The 18,337-nt window shown below is 35.3% G+C and overlaps 2 protein-coding genes and 1 long non-coding RNA gene across 3 annotated transcripts in view; 2 read left to right on the forward strand and 1 right to left on the reverse strand.

Moving 5' to 3' along the window:
• Positions 1–254: 254 nt before the first annotated feature.
• On the reverse strand, positions 255–11,317 carry LOC116304346 (DNA-directed RNA polymerase III subunit RPC8). Its single transcript, XM_089032062.1, has 7 exons — positions 11,168–11,317; positions 9,926–10,053; positions 6,437–6,533; positions 3,512–3,598; positions 2,297–2,360; positions 1,501–1,705; positions 255–1,115 (listed from the first exon to the last, which is right to left on the reverse strand). Exons 1-7 carry the CDS (start codon positions 11,184–11,186, stop codon positions 1,068–1,070), a joined length of 648 nt encoding a protein of 215 aa, XP_088888188.1. The 5' UTR covers positions 11,187–11,317; the 3' UTR covers positions 255–1,067.
• LOC116289502 (armadillo repeat-containing protein 7) overlaps positions 10,169–18,337 on the forward strand; it is a 60,338-nt gene continuing 52,169 nt past the window's right edge. The window contains exons 1-2 of the mRNA XM_089032063.1: positions 10,169–10,403; positions 14,514–14,612. Coding sequence (XP_088888189.1) covers positions 10,295–10,403; positions 14,514–14,612 — 208 coding nt within the window. The 5' untranslated portion in view covers positions 10,169–10,294. The remainder of the gene's footprint in view (positions 10,404–14,513; positions 14,613–18,337) is intronic.
• Positions 10,942–11,539, forward strand: LOC148910217 (uncharacterized). Its single transcript, XR_016120112.1, has 2 exons — positions 10,942–11,024; positions 11,380–11,539. It is a non-coding gene; the product is annotated as an uncharacterized LOC148910217 (long non-coding RNA).

Below are 18,337 nucleotides of genomic sequence, written 5' to 3' on the forward strand. Positions count from 1 at the left end.
AATTCTTGGCGAATGTAGGAGAAGGGAGGAAGTCGGCAACATGACTTTGCCTCAAAGAATTACGGACCTGGCCACACACCTCCCCTCTTCCTTCATGGTGTGCAAATAATTAATCCTTTCCTGGTTCTCAAAAAACCGTTTTGAAATCCCTTCCCCACCCCAATCCAACCCGCTTATTCCACCCCTCTTATGTACATACTTTGCATCATTTTCGAAATATTTGTTTTTGGATAATTGCATAATATACAATACAATACATCATATATTTTTTTATTTGGCACTTTATACTGTAGAAAGTGAATAGGTTGTGATCCAATAAACTAATCCTAGCCTATATTGTCGCCTATATTCTTATGATCTTAGCGTCTCTTATAGGCATACATTGATTGATACATTGATTGACCAATAATTCCCGAGTTGCAGACTGGGCAAATCGCCCTTTCTTCCTTCGTAAATCAGGTAAAAGGCTTTCTATCAGCAGCAGTCAGCAGCGCTTTACAATCCAATCAAACTTAATTAATTTCAATACCAATCGCAAAAACCAAGCGCAAGTTGGGGCTACAAACACTAACGAAAGTTGGGGTTAGGAAACTAAGCGCAAGTTGGGGTTAACGAAAGATGGAGTTGGAAATCCTAGTGCAAACTCGGACTAGTTACCCTGACGGAGGTTAGGATCCTTAGCGAAAGTTGGGGCGAGAAAGCCTAACATAAGTTGGCTTTAGAAAAGTTAGCGCAAGCTAGGGCTAGAAACTGTAGCGCAAGTTGGGGTTAGAAACCCTAGCGCAATAGTTCGTTAGGATCAAGCCAATTTAGAAACAGATGGCCAGGCTACTTCACGGATTTTGCTCAAATTTGGTACATAAACTTGGTTTGGGGTCCTAAATAAGAAATGGATAATGTTTTGTCCAAAAATGTCTTTACAAACGGAAGGGGAAGGGAGGGGGGGGGGGGGGGATCTTTGGTTGCATGAAGGAGTACAAATTCACACATTTCAGTTTCATGTCAATGAGAGGCAAAATAAGTAAAAACGTCTCGTGTGCTTGATAAAATTAATCTACTCGGCTGCTTCATGTCCACCACGACAAAAGGCCAAGACCAGGTTCACTTATTGAAGCCTAAAAAAAAGTAAAGAGATTAGGAATCAAACTTAAGAAGAAGGCTTGTAGTGTGTAACATAAAACTTGAAGTGATAATACTATGTTTTAAAGTTTCTTTTAGTGACCACGAATAAAAGTTCCAAGCCGAAATTGGAGTTGCCGCGCATGATAAAAAGTTCAGCCTCTACTTGGAACTGTTATTTGTCGTCGCCAAACGAAACTATAAAATGGAGTATCATTAAGTGTAAGTATGAAGAACGATGGAAGGTCACTATATCCCTATTTTCTATTATTGTAATATAAATATTGCTTAAAGTATAATTCCAGTGTTTCATGATTTTGAAATTACGCAACTGAAACCATTGTGCTTTTCTAAAGGAAAGATTAGCGGGACATTTCTAACCGTTATTGAATAAGGAGATTTCTTGATCTCTTGCTCTTCGACAGATAATTGATCTTTATTGTGTACTTCTGGTCCAGTAGGAGTGAGATCCACAAACGTTTCATCAACCACACGAAAACGAATTTCTTCATTGATATCCATGAACATGTCATGCGTGCCATCATCGGTTTGGTACTGCCACACCCACAATTGCTCATCTTCTTCGCTTGTGTGGGATTAAAGACAAATAATGTAACTAACATTTAATGGATTGCAGTAGATGTTTCGAGCTTTTCCACATCCAATATCCACCCGCGAAAAATTAATGATAGAATGAAACATTGCTTTGGCTTTTGATTCAATTGATTCTACACTCAATCGCACGAGTCATTGCCGAATCATTGTCGTGGGGTTTAAAAACATACAACATAGAACGTAAATTAATAAGATGTATCAAGAGAGACATATCTTGGATTGTCCGCAAAAAGACCCCTTTACCTTGGGCATAATATTTTCCCATTTGAGACCACATGTCACTCCCTAGAGTATCATTTCTTTGTTTAACGTTGCACGTGAAAAGACTCATGAATATGAATACTCAGACCAAGAATCTTTTTCTCCAGAGCATGGCAATTGGTCTGAAATGGGAAAACTTTACTTCCAAGGTAAAGATTTCATTCATTTGTCATTTCCCAGAATAACGTTTGATGTCAGCTTCCAGGATTTATGTTTTGATCCTGACAATAGTTTTACAATAGAGTGTATATTTTGTCTTTTATGATATAAACTAACATGTTTTTTATTCCTAAAAGGATACAACTTGGAGGGCTGCTGGATATATTCATGTGGAATAAATATGTCATCAAAAAACTCCATGGAAACTGATGAGAAAAATAAAAATTATTTGATGTACATACACATAATATGTGAGAATTACTAAGTATACACACATATAAATTTGATAGGGATAATTGAGATTAACTCAATAATAGTTCATAAGGAAAACACAATAGAAATCATGTCCATGATGTACATATATATATATTTGTAAAATTCATGAATAATTAATGAGGGCCTAAGCCAATCCAGCTTTAGAAATTAGGTCACATGAATATCATGTAAACCAGATACAAACCTTACAATGAAAATGCTAATTAGATATAACCACTGTTGGATGTATACTGTTCTGATACAGAACTAGTGGCTGTATCTAATCAGCATATGAATTCAAAATATCCCAAAGGAGTTATGAATTATTCATGGCATTTCACAAGTTGCGCCAAGTTGTATCAGCCATAAAATTATTTGCTTCTGGCTCGTGATTGTATAGTTGATACAACACAGCCACTCATATTGTAAACATTACATAAATGAGAGAATTGCATACTGTATATATTACTAATTAATTTGATAGGGATAAATGAGATCCAAAAATAATTCATAAGGAAAACACAATAGAAATCCTGTCCGTGAAGAGTTTTATAATTCTGATACAGAATCATGTTCATTTGCATAAATTTTAACCTGGATTTTCTTGGGCAGATTCACTTTTATCTTGAAAGTTTTAGTGAAACACAAAGGAGCAAACCAAGGCATTTGTTAAGCAATATACAATATTTGTGTCAGTGTTGTACATGATAAATAAACTCTTGGCTATGCCTAATATGAATTTTTGAGTACACTCAAAAATAAGTGTTAAATATATATTATATGTGGCACCATTTGACTAACTACCCCAACTTCAAACCATAACTGGAGTTGCAAGATGGGGCAGACTTTTGCCACTCTGGTAAAAAAGGTTTTTGATTGGATGATTTCCATGAGATTTCTGTTTTGGGTGATTTCTTTGTTTATCATGGATCGTGAATTCCAATTATTACTTTTAGACAAACATATTCTAAATGTACATAAATGAATGAATGAATGAATCGTTAATTAAAAAAACCTTAAACAATGCACCCTTTTATGAGCATTGATGGATTACACAAGTAGTTGCCAGTGATAGATTACTAGTGCAAATTTGCCAAAGTACCTTGTATGCCTTCATGGTTACAACTTCTTATTCTTCCCAGCAATATCTCATCGATAAAAGGACGGAATACAACAAATCTAAAAGTTACTAAAAGAAAAGAAATACAGAAATAAATTGAAGCACATTATTTTATTTTATTAAATTTATATCACATTTATTTTATTAAACTTATGCGACCACATCAGCAATGCGGCAATTTATGGTGTTTAAATAAAAGCCATTATTATCATTATTATTATTAAATATTTAGATTCTTTTTTTGGATTCAGTATTTTTTCTATTGGGTGGTGCAACATCCAGGATTTTTGTTTTAGGAGTGGTTGAACCCTGCGTTAACAAATTGACTCGAACACCAATAATGCAGTTGCCAGCTCATCTGCGGGTGTGCTCCCCTGCATCCCAGGGCCGTAACCAGAACTTTTACAGGGAGGGTGCACATCCAATAAAATCGAAAAAAAAAGGTCACCAAAAGAAAGCAGAACCAAAAAATAAAATAATAATAATAAAAAAAGGTAACCAAAAGAAAGCAGAACCAAAAGAAAGCAGAACCAAAAAAAAGGAGATGGATGAGCAGACATTAAGCTTTTATGTGGGGGGGGGTTGGGTGCACATGCACACTGTGCTCCCCCCTAGTTACGGCCCTGCTCCCTCGCCTAGATTCACCCTGGTGTGAGAACCAATATGTTTTCTCAAATACGTTTTCTTTTTTCTTTAATATATTGAAGACATATTGGGTTTTATGTTATATATTAGATTATACACTCAGCAAGTGAATGTACATGTACCTTTGTTAACAAAATAAAAAAAGACAATGAAAATTTTGTTAGCAATTCTAATGCAGCTGGACTATATACCAAATACATAACCCAACCACAGCTTTTTTATCCATTCGAGTATTTACAAAACTGCATTGACTCAAGCTTTATTCTAAATATAACTACTGAGATAGAGGTAGATATAGCATCATTGCGCATTGGAAAGAAAAACACAACATATGAAAGTAGCAGTCTACAAAATAGACCATGCCTAGAAATTAATAATGTTCCACATGTGGGAAGTTTAGGCACTGCCCAAAAATGGATCTCTCATTGTTTTAGCCACAGGGAACCCAATTTAGACAAAACTGAAAGGTAAAATTAATTGACTTTTTTGATCAATATATCCTCCATAACAAAAATTAGTGAAAAAAGTAAATAAAAATACAAAAAGGCAATGACATTCGAGTTAAGGTACCCTGTGACTTGGTATGTCAACTCGGTTATCAAAAATATCTTGAATTGTTAGTATCAAATAATTGCTTGCTCGTCACTTACAAATTAGAAAATTTTGCTTGACCTTTTCTAATAATTGCTCTTTATTGTTACTCTAACCATCGTTTGTCAGTCATTTTGATGACAGAACTTTGAGTTAAATGTAAATACTGATGACCTATCCCATTTTTGACTGACTGTGTAAAAACTTGATAGTCTACCCATTAAATATTCCTCCGGCCCTCGCCCTTCTAATAAAATGAATGCTCTGTACAGTTGCTATATCCTATTATAAAATAAATTAAATAGTATGCACGCTGTGATTGGTTGATAGCCATGTTTGCATGAGGATATGTAAACACAGTTGTGATGTCACAACTTTCGTGTTTTCCCGGTACAAGTTCAAAAATTAAAAATTTATAGTTTCTTTCGAGGAAAAAAACACCCCCAAAAATGTATTTTGAAGACGAAGTTCCAAATTTGATTGGCTAACGATCGAAGTTCGTGACGTATGGAGAATTTGTATTTTGATATGAGAATCAAATTCAAATAAAGATTTATTTTCTTGCAAGAGGTAATGTTTTCCCTTAGTATTTATTTTATAAAAAGCAATAGAAAACTTTTTTTCTCTGTGTTTACATAGCCTGATAGCAACACTCGGGGAGTTGGGAGAATTTTCAACAGTTATGCAAACCCTCGACTATGTCTCGGGTTTGCATAACTGTCTCGAATTCTCCCAACCTCCCCTCGTGTTGCTATCAGGCTATGTAAACACGGAAAAAGTTTTCTATTGCTTGAATTGACTACACTTGCATGGGCACCCCATATACCATATGGAAAAAGGGTGTGTTCCTTGAGATTCCTTAGTTCATCAGTTATAGAAAACAACGATGCTTTCATTAGAAATTTAATATGTGGATATAATCAAAGGCGCTTTACAGGCACTGAACCAGTCGTACCAGTCAACCCCTTGTAGTGGTTTCATCGCTAAGTATAATAATTGTTATTTTGGCATATTCAGAAGCTGCTCTAATGGGTTGAAGCTGAACCAGTCATACTGGGTTCGACTGTAATGGGTTAGTCAACCCCTTGTAGCGGATTCATCGCCAACTTTAATACGTGTACTTTTGGTTTATCCTGAAGCCTTTGTAATGGGTTAAACTGAACCAGTCGTTTGGTTCGGTAATAACCAGTTGTAATGGGTTTATTCAACCCGTTCTAGCGGCTTACTTTTTTTTTTGCCATTTTTGTGGCGCCAATTACTGTGTGGATACACCAGGCTGGATAACTTTGATCAACAAGTATCATTGACCAAACATATTGCAACATTTCGTTCAATATTTTTAATCAGCCAATCCAAAAGCCAACGACATAATAAGAGTGTGAGAACATAATAATCTTATTGGCTAACACAGTCTGTTATCAGTTCAATTTCTGTCTAGTTTACTGTTATCTGATTGCTCAGTTTTATTCAATTGGTCCCGGTTAGTGTGTCCACACAGTAATGGGCTTTGAATAACTGGGCATTTGGTGCTATTGCGTTTTTCTCCATCTTGTGTAGAGGAATCAGAAAAAAAGAAAACATTTTACCACTGGTCTAGCTATACGTCTGATGTATCACAGGTAATCCTGTAATGATAATGTTAAGGTATACATGAAGTAATGAAATACAAACCTGGAGTATGGGATGAGCCATCTCCTGGAACAATGTATGAATCACCTATGCTTAGAATGTCATACAGTACTATGCACAAACCAACATTATGTACAACCTAAAACAAGAAATAACAAACAAAATACATATTCTAATTTAGATAATTTTTACAAAATTTAACCTTTCTGCATTTTAGCTAGCATCACTGAAGTTCTGCAATCAAAAAAAAAAAAAAAACAACAACAAAACAAAAAACAACAACAACAAAAAACCAACAAAAAAAAACAACAAAAAGACAAACAAATAATGAGTCCTCTGATAGACACTACATTCACTGTATACTCATATGCATAGTGCACTTTGTTTTCAGGCATCAAAGAACCAGCATTTGGTATGTTTGTGATAGTTACAAGTCTAGGCTTGAGAATTACTCTAGGCATAGCAATGAAATTGCTGGTAATGCACTTATCATTTGCTTCCCCGTGGGTCGACCCCCGGGGCACCCATGGGAACCAAGGGGGAATGGTAGAAATTTTTTCCCCGCGGGGGGTCGTTCTTTAGCTTTGGGAATGGATTGGCTGGAACAAAGGGACATACCCACAGGATTTTTTTCGACATTTAGTCAGCAGTTTTTCGCACTAGACTATGGTTTTTTCGCACAATTTTGTGTCATTAAATTCCTGAGCTAGTAGAGAGGTAAGATAAAATCAGATTCGTCTTTTCTTCTTTTCTTCTCAATAATGCTATTATTTAAAGCATGGGATGTGTCGAGACTTAAGGGAAAGTCTTAAATGACAGACGATTTTGATGAATGAAAATATATGTGACCATAAGTAATTTGAGATGTTGCATAACATAAATTTCTATACTATATGTTCCTTTCTTTAGCTTCTAACCAGATCAACAGTAACTGTTAACTCTATCTAATAGATGTTTTTGAAACGGTGAAGAGTGCCTGTATGTCTATAAGTTTAAAAGTAGATTATCACTTATCCTTTTATTGTAACTAGTCGTTCATAACGCATCCTTACCAAATCAAACATAAACTCCTTATTTGCTGTTCATCAAAGATGTCCAATGATTTAATATTCAAAGAATTCAGGTTTAACCCAATTTTTACCATTTAAATGCCAGCTATAATTATAGTTAAATAAAATAAATACGATTTTTGGTGTATATTTCGGCCCCCAGGGAAGGGCTATTCGTAATTAAGTTACAATGCCCTATAGGCTGCGTTCATTATGTATACCACAGGGGGGGAAGGGTGGGGGCAGAGGAAATTTCAAAAATACTCGAAAATTTCAAGACCCCCCCACTTAATGTCAAACAAAATTGTACCCCCCTCCTTTAGCAGGAAAATTTGTACCCCCCCCCACCTATATACCTAAATACAAACACTTCTTTGTCCTGATACCTACACATGCCTATGCTTGCAAGCCATTGCGATGACTGGTAACTAGAGCTTGCAATAGACTAGAGCTGTCTTCCTGATCGCGACACATACTGAACTGGAAGAGGAATATTGGTTTCCATTTCCTCGCTGCTACTAGAGCCACTACCTCATCGTCGTCTTCACTATCATCGTCATTTTCACAATCACAATCATTTTTGTCTTCATCTTTGTCATCATAGTCATAATCATATACTTCAGAATCAATATCAGCATCCTAGACAATGATCTCAAGCAAAGACGCCAAAGGCTGGTTAATGCTAACAACATCCTGGTGCAAAGAGTGGATGTGAGGAGGAGCACCAGTACATAACTTCCTGTATCAGAAAGCTACAGGAACAATTGACGAGCCTCCACACAATACATAATTATTTAACCAATTCCCATCGCACACTATCTCGATCTAGACTGAGTATATCTTTAAGCTCGAATGAAAACACTGCCTTAAAGCGTAGAAAGAAAGAAAACAACAGAAAGGCCAAAAGGCAGTCACAGAAAAGGTTGGAAAACAAGGCAATCTGAGAAATATTTGAAAGTGTAATCAAAGATGAAGACAAGAGAAAAAAATTGATTACCCACATTTCCAGTAGAGAGATAGTACTTGTTCCAGGTCAACTTCAGATGTCCTTAAAAGAAGATATCAATATGCAAGCATTGCAACTCCTCAAGCCCAAATTTCATTTGAAAGCACTTACAGCTGTAAACATCTCAGTTATTTGGAGATGTTTTGTGATGAAGCTCTCCAACATGTTGAGTTTGTAATACATGGACTTGAAGGGAAGTCTAATCCCACTATTGATGATGACAATAATGATGATGATGATGATAATGATGATGACAATAGTGATAAAATCGAAGATGATGATGATGATCAAGATTACAATGTTATTCAAATACTGGTGTACAATTATCCTGTTCATTAAATTTCTTGTTGAGTTTTATATGTTAGTTAATAGTCATATTTTGTTGTTGACAGAAAAAATAGCATCCCCCCTACTGTTACAAAAATAATTTAACATCCCCCCTTTAACACCTGAAAAATTTTATGGTCCCCCCCAAATTTCCTCTGCCCCCCCTGCAGTATGCATAATGAACGCAGACTTACCCAGGGGCTTTGAATGGTTTTTGTTTGTCACGAAAAACAATTCCCTGGGGGTGCCCCGGGGGTCGACCCAAGGGGAAGCAAACGATAAGTGCATTTATGTTACTTCACTTTGCAATAATTGCTAAATTATACAGCTATATGGTATATTTCTGATTGGCAATATGTCTGTCATGGCATATAATTCAGTCCCTTTGTCCTCTGCAGGGCTGTCAACTCTCCCGGATAAGCTGGGAGTCTCCAGATTTTGTACCGTATCTCCCGGTCTCCAGATTAGAGTCTCAAATCTCCCAGATAATCCCCGAAGCTGACCATTTCTTGCGAGACTCAACTTTCACAACCATAAAATTCCAATTATTCTAGGTTGTTTGTGTTATTTTAAATCGCTAACAAAATCAAAATGTTCCTCATAAACTGTTCTTGCAAGCAGGCCATTGTAATATAAGCGACAATCTGATTGGTCAGAAACAAACCAATCACATCAAATGTTACAAAGCGAAAGACGTCTTTTCGCGTGCTTTTTGACGTGCTGTAACGTCAATTGTCCCTTCCCTATCGATTCTCCAGATTTGAATATCTTGGGGGTTGACAGCCCTGCCTCTGCTTATCAAAGGCAGTACTATTTAAATGCAACAGGTAATTCAGAATAAAAATGTTGTTAAAGTATTGAAAAATATCAAATTTATTCCAGAGAACTTTAGACCTGAGGGGAGGGGGAGGGGGGAAGGTGGCAGGGAAACCTAAGATTAGCTACTTTAAAATTTATTTACTTTATATAAGCAAATATGTACTTAATTTTCAGGTCTTAGTCGATCTCCTACCTCTTATGAAAACATAACTTTTGTTTTAAATATCTTTAAAATGCTATAAATCTTCTAAATTTCGAAATATTGCTTTCCCTCTCCTACCCCACTTACTTTCAAAGGGTCTCCCTAGTACTAGTACCCCGATTGCTTACCTTATTAGCAAATTTCTTGTTGAGCTTATTTTCTACCGCCTCTTGTATATCGAGAGAAAAGAGCCATGGTTTGATTCGAACAGTGTCTCTCATTTCGGCTAACACAAACATTGTGAGAGTTGTTCTAGCTGAGGCAAAATAAAATTACGCCATTATCATTTTGAAACGGTTTTGTTTGTTCTGTACAACTCGAAGTCGTAGCCTTAGGTCGTCACGGCCACTGGGCGTGTAGGATCGTGTAGGACGCTGGGTAGGGAGATGTGGGCTGACGATATTTGCATGCAGCGTGCATTGAGCTGCAGCGTGGAAGATCGTTCTTGAACAATAAGAAATTTAGAACTTCAGCTGATCAAGTGTTTTAGAGTTAAGATGTTTACAAGTCAAGAGCATATAGACTATAAATGTGGAGCCGATGGACTTGGAAGATTAGAATATTTACAAGCTTTAGTTACTGAATATCAAGACACTTCCAAAGAAGGTAAGCTCGTATATCTTATACTGTTAAAACGGTTTCTTTCAGTCGCATAGTTAACTTCTGTTTATATAACTTGATATTACTTGGTATTACTTGATTCAGCGAAGACTTACTGAATATATATTGCAATTGATGGGTTGCAAGCATTCCCAAGAGAGTCAAAAGACAAAAACGAAGCAACCGAAGAATCAAATGATGATTATGAAAGTCCTACTGAATCAGTGATAGATTGTGGCAATTCTACTTTCTTGTAAAATCCTGAATTTAGAATCTAAAAATCACAAAAAATTCAGCTTTTACATTTTTTTCTTTCTTACAACGTCAATAATCCTACCCTTTTCATAGATTTTAAGAATAAATTCAAATGATTAGAAAAGGTACCTTTTTATTCAAAAAAGAGGTAGGATATTTAGTGTTTTATCTATTTAATGGATGTGATGAAATATCCTATCTTTTCTCAAGTTTCGCCCTTTAAAGGAAATTCGAAAAGCAGATAAAAAGGCGGCACATCGAATTCACGGAATCAACGGAATCAACGGAATCTCTTTGAAACATATGGAAGTCAAACATCATTAAAATAAAGACAAATCAAATTAAAAGAAAAAGTTAAGAACTTCGTGCTCGGTCGTCCTCTAAGAAAAAAATTATATAAAACAACTCGATTGGAAACCCTATTATTAATATTATTATGATTTATCTACATAGAATGATTAACCAGGAAACAATGACATGTCAAAAACATAACTTTAGTCCAAATCATAGCTAACCTTGAAAGAATCTGTTCATGGATCCAGCAAAACATTGCACATTTTTCCATCGTTTTATGACAAGTTGGACGCCATTTTGTAAGCACAGGTAGCCCAATTTTCAAACACAGGAAGCCCATAGACATAAAGAAGAAGAGATAGGAATGCAGAAATAAAGAAATATGTTGGAAATAAATTACAGAAGTCTCCATGTTCACACCACGAGGTCAAAGGTAAAGACAAAGCTGCCTATCGAAGTCAACCTTAGAAAAACTGGGCTTCCTGTGTTTGAAAATTGGGCTACCTGTGCTTACAAAATGGCGTCCAACTTGTCATAAAACGATGGAAAAATGTGCAATGTTTTGCTGGATCCATGAACAGATTCTTTCAAGGTTAGCTATGATTTGGACTAAAGTTATGTTTTTGACATGTCATTGTTTCCTGGTTAATCATTCTATGTAGATAAATCATAATAATATTAATAATAGGGTTTCCAATCGAGTTGTTTTATATAATTTTTTTCTTAGAGGACGACCGAGCACGAAGTTCTTAACTTTTTCTTTTAACTTGATTTGTCTTTATTTTAATGATGTTTGACTTCCATATGTTTCAAAGAGATTCCGTTGATTCCGTGAATTCGATATGCCGATAAAAAGGTACCTTTTTTTCGGTTTTGCGAGTTGCGGTCACTAACTACATAATTATTGATTCCAATAATTGAAAATGCAATGCCAAATGACGCTATCGCATGTTTATTTCTAACCAATATTGCTAATAGACTATGTTTCATGTCAATTCAAAATTATGATTTCCCCCCTGAAAAGTCATGTGACTACTGTTAATAATGTGACATATAAGTTGTATTTAAACTTAATATTACTGTAATAAGGCCGTTCGTTAGACAGGAAACTACGAGTATAAGCTGAAATTAAACATGGAGTTTTAGAAGCCAACCTTGAAACAATTTCAAAAAATATATCTGTATGCAAATTGCTCATACCAACAAATAAGCTAATCCTATAAGCAATCTCTTCCTAAGGTCATTAGAGGCTTTTCAGGAAGAAGCATAGCTGTACTCATGAAATTGAAGGGAAAATAAACATGTGATGGCGTCATTTGGCTTTGGTTTTTCAATTATAATTAATTAACAATACTGCAGTGACTAGTTTTGATAAAAAAGGTACCTTTTAGTACTTGCATTTTTCAGCTCGCAAAACGGCGAAAAAGGTACCTTTTTATCTGCTTTTTGAATTTTCTTCAAAGGGTGAAACTTGAAAAAAGGTGGGAAATTTCATCACATCCACTCATAGATAAAACACTAAACACTAAACATTTGAATTGATTCTTAAAATCTATGAAAAGGTTAGGATTATTAACGTGGTAAGACAGAAAATAAATTATAAAAGCTGAATTTATTGTGATTTTTAGATTTTAAATTCAGGATTTTACGAAAAAGTAGAATTGCCACAATCTATCACTGATTCTACTGCACAAGAAAAGCTCAATCTGTATAAATCCTTATTTAAAGAACACCGACGGGTTTGTGTTTGATGTTTTATTTTTGCACAAAGTTTTGAATAGTCCGAGAAGAGAATAGGCCGATCTTTGTTGACACTTTTTCCTCATAATGTATGGGTCAATTCCAAAGGTTCCCATCCCCCTCCCCCCTTCCCCGGGCAACACCCCGGGCATTTGACTTTTTGGCATTTGACTTTTGCAATACGCTATTTTATGCAAATTAGATAAGGGCCGCTATATTTAGTCAAAAGTCAAATGCCCGCCTGTTCGGACATATATTCGACGTCAAATTCCCCACTCTACGGAACTTGACTATATGGTCAAATGCCCAGGGTATGCCCGGGGGGGAGGGGGGGAAGGGGGGGGGGGGGATGGAAACCTTTGGAATTGACATATAAATAATCATAAACAAATTTCAAGTTACAAGGAAACCGACTCTGGAAAATCCTCCAGAAATCGAAAGAGAATGTCTTATTTAGTAACTACTGATAATTTGAGAGTAATATGTTCAATATTTTGGGAGTAAATTTTTTTTGAAAGCGGTATGATTTTATATACAAAGAAATGTAAATGGTCGTGTCGCAGGACTTGCCACACAACATTACATTTCTTTGTAATTTAAAGTGTTTTCAAAAAAAGCTTTACTATATATTTTATTTTATATATGTTGTTATAAATTTTACTCATATATGATAAATTTGGTATCCAATGAAATAATAATAATAATATAATAATTACAATTTATAAAGCGCTTATCCAGGGCTGCTCTAGGCGCTGTGAAAGATGAAATACAAAATAATACAAAAATATTGCGATATTAGATATCAGATAAAATGAAATAAAATATCAGATATCGCGTTCTTCTTTCGCATATCTTTTAATGTTCATAAGGCTGCGTTCATAATGTATGGCAGAGGGTTGGGGGGGGGGGGGGGGTGAAAATTTGAAATGACAGACAGACAGACATATTTTATTTGGCGTTTTGTACAAAGTTGCCCATCAACTTAGATCCAAATTAGTTATGAATATATACGTATGTTTATGTATGTGCATAATATCTATATTCACATATTCCACACATACACGTCATACGTACATATATATTCTGTATATATAAATGTTCATATAATTATTTCGATAAAATGCGTTACTAATCCTAATCATCTTTATGCAATATCATACAAGTATTGATTTTTGTTTGTTTTGTTGTTGTTGCTTTTTTTCACTACACAGAGCAAAACAATTGTAAAAGTATTTTGCTGCAGCTGATTGTAAAATATGGGGAGGATCTATCAACTTCAGGAAAAATTGGTCCTCCGTAAGGGAGTTACTTATGTTATTTTGCATAAGAAATTCTTCTCTAAGTTTAGAGTATAGAGGACATTTAATTAGTTAGTGTCTTTCATCTTCTATTATATCAGTACAATGAAAGCAGAATAATTCCAGAATAGAATAATGTCAGAATAATGTCCAGAATAATTCTCAACGGCCCTTCTTAAAGTCATGCAAAAAACTACGATCCCCCCTAAGCAAAGCTTGTAGCTTCTTCCAAACATTTTGCATCCCCCCTATTTTCCTGATAAAAAATTTGCCCATACCCCCTTTTTCCTACCAAAATTTTCCTGATCCCCCCTCAATTTCACCAGCCTCCCTCTGCCATGCATTATGAATGCAGCCTAAGAGTAATAAAAAGTCATTTAGACTCAATTAATTTGGAAAAATGGGAATTTTGATATTGTCATAGTCATTCCTTTGAGTCTGTGTATACTAGTTTTCTACAATGCAGACAATTAAACTAGTATTTTGTCAACTTTTTTGTTTGACTCTCAATATTGTTTATTTGCTACAGGAAATAAAGAACAGGTTCTAGCAAACCTGGCAAACTTTGCTTATGATCCAATCAATTATGGACATTTTAAGAAGCTTAATGTAGCAGATCTTTTTATGGGTAAGACATACTGTAATATTAATTATATGATATAATTGAATTTGATCGAAAAGATTCATTTTGATTATTCTGTGTAAACCTACTTGCAAGAACGTTGACATGCGAAACATTAAACACCGGTCCATATAATTCCAACCAGTACATTTAAGTCCGACCTTTGGGTTCAGGATACTAATCGTTAGGGTTTTGCCACTCAGAGTCCTGGCGGCCAGGTACCAAAGCAAGAATCTCCTAATGGTTAGGCAACAGCCGGGATCGTAATCAACACTTCACACAATGATTAGGAGATTAAGCGAGAAAGACCTTTTCATTAGGTACGCGATGGCTAAATTCCTAACAGAAAGAGGTTTATAAACACATGGTATCCCGAACATTTCTCTATCATATTAATACCATCAAACAACTAACCAAAGATATATAAATATATAAATAATTTGGCCGCTCACTTAAAGTAAAAAAAAGCTAAAGTCTCCATGAGTACGATAACTTACCAATGTGTTTTATTGAGCTCGTTACGTTCCCTTGATAGTCGGCATTCAAATTTCCTTTCCACCTCCTAGATCTATTCTTCTTGCACATGGGTTGATTAAAGCAGTCTTCTACTTTCCGAAAATTTGTTCTTGATGCATGTTAATGAAAGTCCAGTTCAGTCTCAACAGTGCATGACATAATTTCACGCTTCATCGTCTGTGATGTACGACATATCGATTCTGTACAACAGGCTACATTTCGAGGTCATCTTACGAAAGAAGCTCAAGTTTCTTTTCGTCAATTTTGGAAAAAAAAGAGAATTTTTGGAAACGTTTTTGAATGAATAGCGCCTTTTGTTAGCTTTTTTGCTCGCTGCTTGAGAAACTTAGATCAATATTTATTTTCTACTCAAGTGTGTTCCTTTCAAGCTTATCATCCATGATCAAATCTGTCAATCAGCAAATTTCCATTTAAGCATTATGTATATTAATCACCCAGCTCAACTTCAAGGTAGTTTATTCTTGCAGTTCAGGACATGTGATGTTATGTATTCTAAAACATTTCACCTATTTATAGATATTTGCACGCTAAAATCTATCTAAAATCTGATTAATTTGTAAAGTAGGATTGGTTTACGTGTCCAATCAAGGTTTTATGCGATTCACTCACAAGACCTTAGCGATGAAACGCATCAGTTAACTCTACAAGAATTAAGAATAGGCCTACTTTTTTATTTACTTATTTTTCCCTTCTTCAGAATGACAAAAACCCCAACCAGGGAATTGTGAGAAATGTATTACATGAACATAATATTAAAGAGCTCTTGTTCAAAGTAAGATTTGAAGGAAAAAAAAAGTGTTTTGAATTAATGAGGCTGTGGACTATTTTTAGAACAAGGTTGGGTTGACAAGGTTAATCTCCTCTGTCAAATGTTATTTGTTTAAACAGCGGGAAATAAAAGTTCCTCTAATGCCCCTTGGTTTCATTCTTAATATCGATTGTTTTCAATGATGACGGCTTTTTTAAAGTGTCCCTGGTGCCCCTAGTGCCCCTGTGAGCAGTCCATGAGTAAAATGAGCAGGGCAGGAGCAAAAATGATCGAGCAGCGCATGAGTAAAATGAGCAGAACAAGAGGACATCTCTATAATTATTTAACTACATTTAATAAAGTTTCATAGCAAAAGATATGAAAGTTTGCGTAAAGCATCATACTCACTTTAGCCTTGGAAAATTATGGCGACCCACAAAGGCTTGCCCCTATTCAATTTCAGTACTTAATACAGTATTTAATTTCATGAGACATTTTGGTAAAAACACGAAAAAGTCAGAGGTTGCTGTGAAGAAGATACATAAAAAGCGCAAAATGTTTTTATGAATCCACCTTTATCAACCTTCAATCAGTAGATTGAAGAAAAAAACTTAAGTAATCCGTTCTGGACTTGGGAGAAAAAAGCTTTTTAGTGAGGGGTGGTTTGTTTTGATTTTAAAAAGCCATCCAATGGGTATGAATACTTATTTTTCTCTTTTTTGTCCTAGTTTTGCTTAACATTCAAAATTTTGCTTATTTTTGACACTAGAATGAATGTAAAAGTCAGGAAAAATAATAGTTTGTTCCAGCGTTTTATATTTTGCCAGCAGTGATGACTTGAATATGGGCAATTTTCAATTGATAATCAATGTAAATTTAGCGATAACGGTGGTCCAGGATTTATGCGCTGTAAAAAATTATTTTGATGAATTTCGAGAAAATAAAGTCATTTTCATTACTTACTAGTAATTACCTTTCTGTGGTAAAAGTTTGAGGGAAACTATTTTCTGACCCGAAATGCAGTGGGCCGCTTTTACTGATACTGCCTCTTAACTTTGAACAATTAAAATCTCATTCGTTATATACTATGATGGAAATAAATACCTAGTTTTAACTGGTCTTGTTCTGCAGACTTCTGTATCGAAAGACAAATAATAATAAAAATAATAATGATGATGATGATGATGATGATGATGACGACGACGACTTTTCAAGAAACTGATAGCAATACAAGCTTTCTTGGTAACCTTTTGTTTTTCGCTTCTTGATGAACTTGCGTTATCATTGTTTTCGAGTTCTCCAGTTTGTAACTCTTTCTGCTGTGTTGAGATAGAAGAGTCTCATATTTATTATCTTTGCGACTTTTCTAGAGCTTGGTTTACAGCATTTTTTTCTACTCATAACGAAAGTAAAATTAAAGGCGCTCACGAAGCGCATGTGGTTAGTCCAAAGAAGTAAAGTGGACGGTATGAGGATAGGATAGATGATATTAAAGTCTTCCAAAGTCATTAATAATTCATGAGGTCAACCATGTGAGCAGAACGGACCAAGGAAATGAATTGTATATAAAATCAAGAAAGGATATTTCCCATGAACTTTAAAAATTTGTCAAAAGTGAAGCGTAAATCCTCAGTTTACATACATGAGAAATTATGCGCATGATGATCAGAATGGCCTAAGGCAGTTTTCATAACTTTCAATTTTTGTACATTTTCGATAGTTTTATTTAAAATTTTGGTTTTATTAGTGTTGGAGGTTTTTAATGCCATGTAAAAAATTCGAACCATGTGTTTTATTAAAAACTGCTACATTTGAATAAACACTGCTGCTCGTTTTTATATATAGTACAAAACTGTTTTTTATTGATCTTTGTTGTTCAGTTTCAAATCTGCCAGATATATAGCAAGAACCTATCTATGACCGAACATGACCTGGATAGATGACAGGAAGCATGATTTGTGGCACGATCCCAACAATTAACCCCAGGGGGGAAGGCCTAGTGGCCCACAGCAGCACGGCACAGATTGGTCAGCCGTTTTGTTTTTGCAATTTCGCTGTCAAGATCGGCCATGAAAGCTGTTATTCCACTGTTTAGAGATGTATAATGAAAGCTCTAACAGTTAAATGAACTGATAAATTCAGTAAATTAAAATCTTACTGCATAAAATGCGAAAAATGATTCGCCCTACCAGGGGAGGGGAAGTGGTTCACGCTACGCGATAGCACATTGGTTAGCCGTCTATCGACGGACTAACCACAAAAATTATGGCACTCATGTATACCAAGGACTGGATGTCGTTGCTATCTTGGATGGCATTTTTCTTCAGCGCACGCCTTTCAGTGGTGCTACTCTTAGCAGGAAACACCTTCGAATATAAAAGATCAACATATGTCAGTGTGGCAGTGCATGAAAAGAAATCACATCGCTTACAGTATCAATTTGTGC

This window comes from Actinia tenebrosa, unplaced genomic scaffold (genome assembly GCF_029948245.1).
Source record: "Actinia tenebrosa isolate PJP-AT-01 unplaced genomic scaffold, QUT_ActTen_1.0 PGA_scaffold17__23_contigs__length_9995812, whole genome shotgun sequence".
In the NCBI taxonomy this organism is placed as follows: Eukaryota; Metazoa; Cnidaria; class Anthozoa; order Actiniaria; family Actiniidae; genus Actinia; species Actinia tenebrosa.

What these genes read in the sequence shown, in the direction of transcription:
- LOC116304346 (XM_089032062.1), bottom strand. An exon ending in TGGCTCATCCCATACTCCAG is followed by an intron (nt 3,599 to 6,436) that starts GTTTGTATTTCA and finishes CTTTTCTTTTAG; the next exon opens with TAACTTTTAGATTTGTTGTA. An exon ending in ATCCAGCAGCCCTCCAAGTT is followed by an intron (nt 1,706 to 2,296) that starts GTATCCTTTTAG and finishes ATCCCACACAAG; the next exon opens with CGAAGAAGATGAGCAATTGT.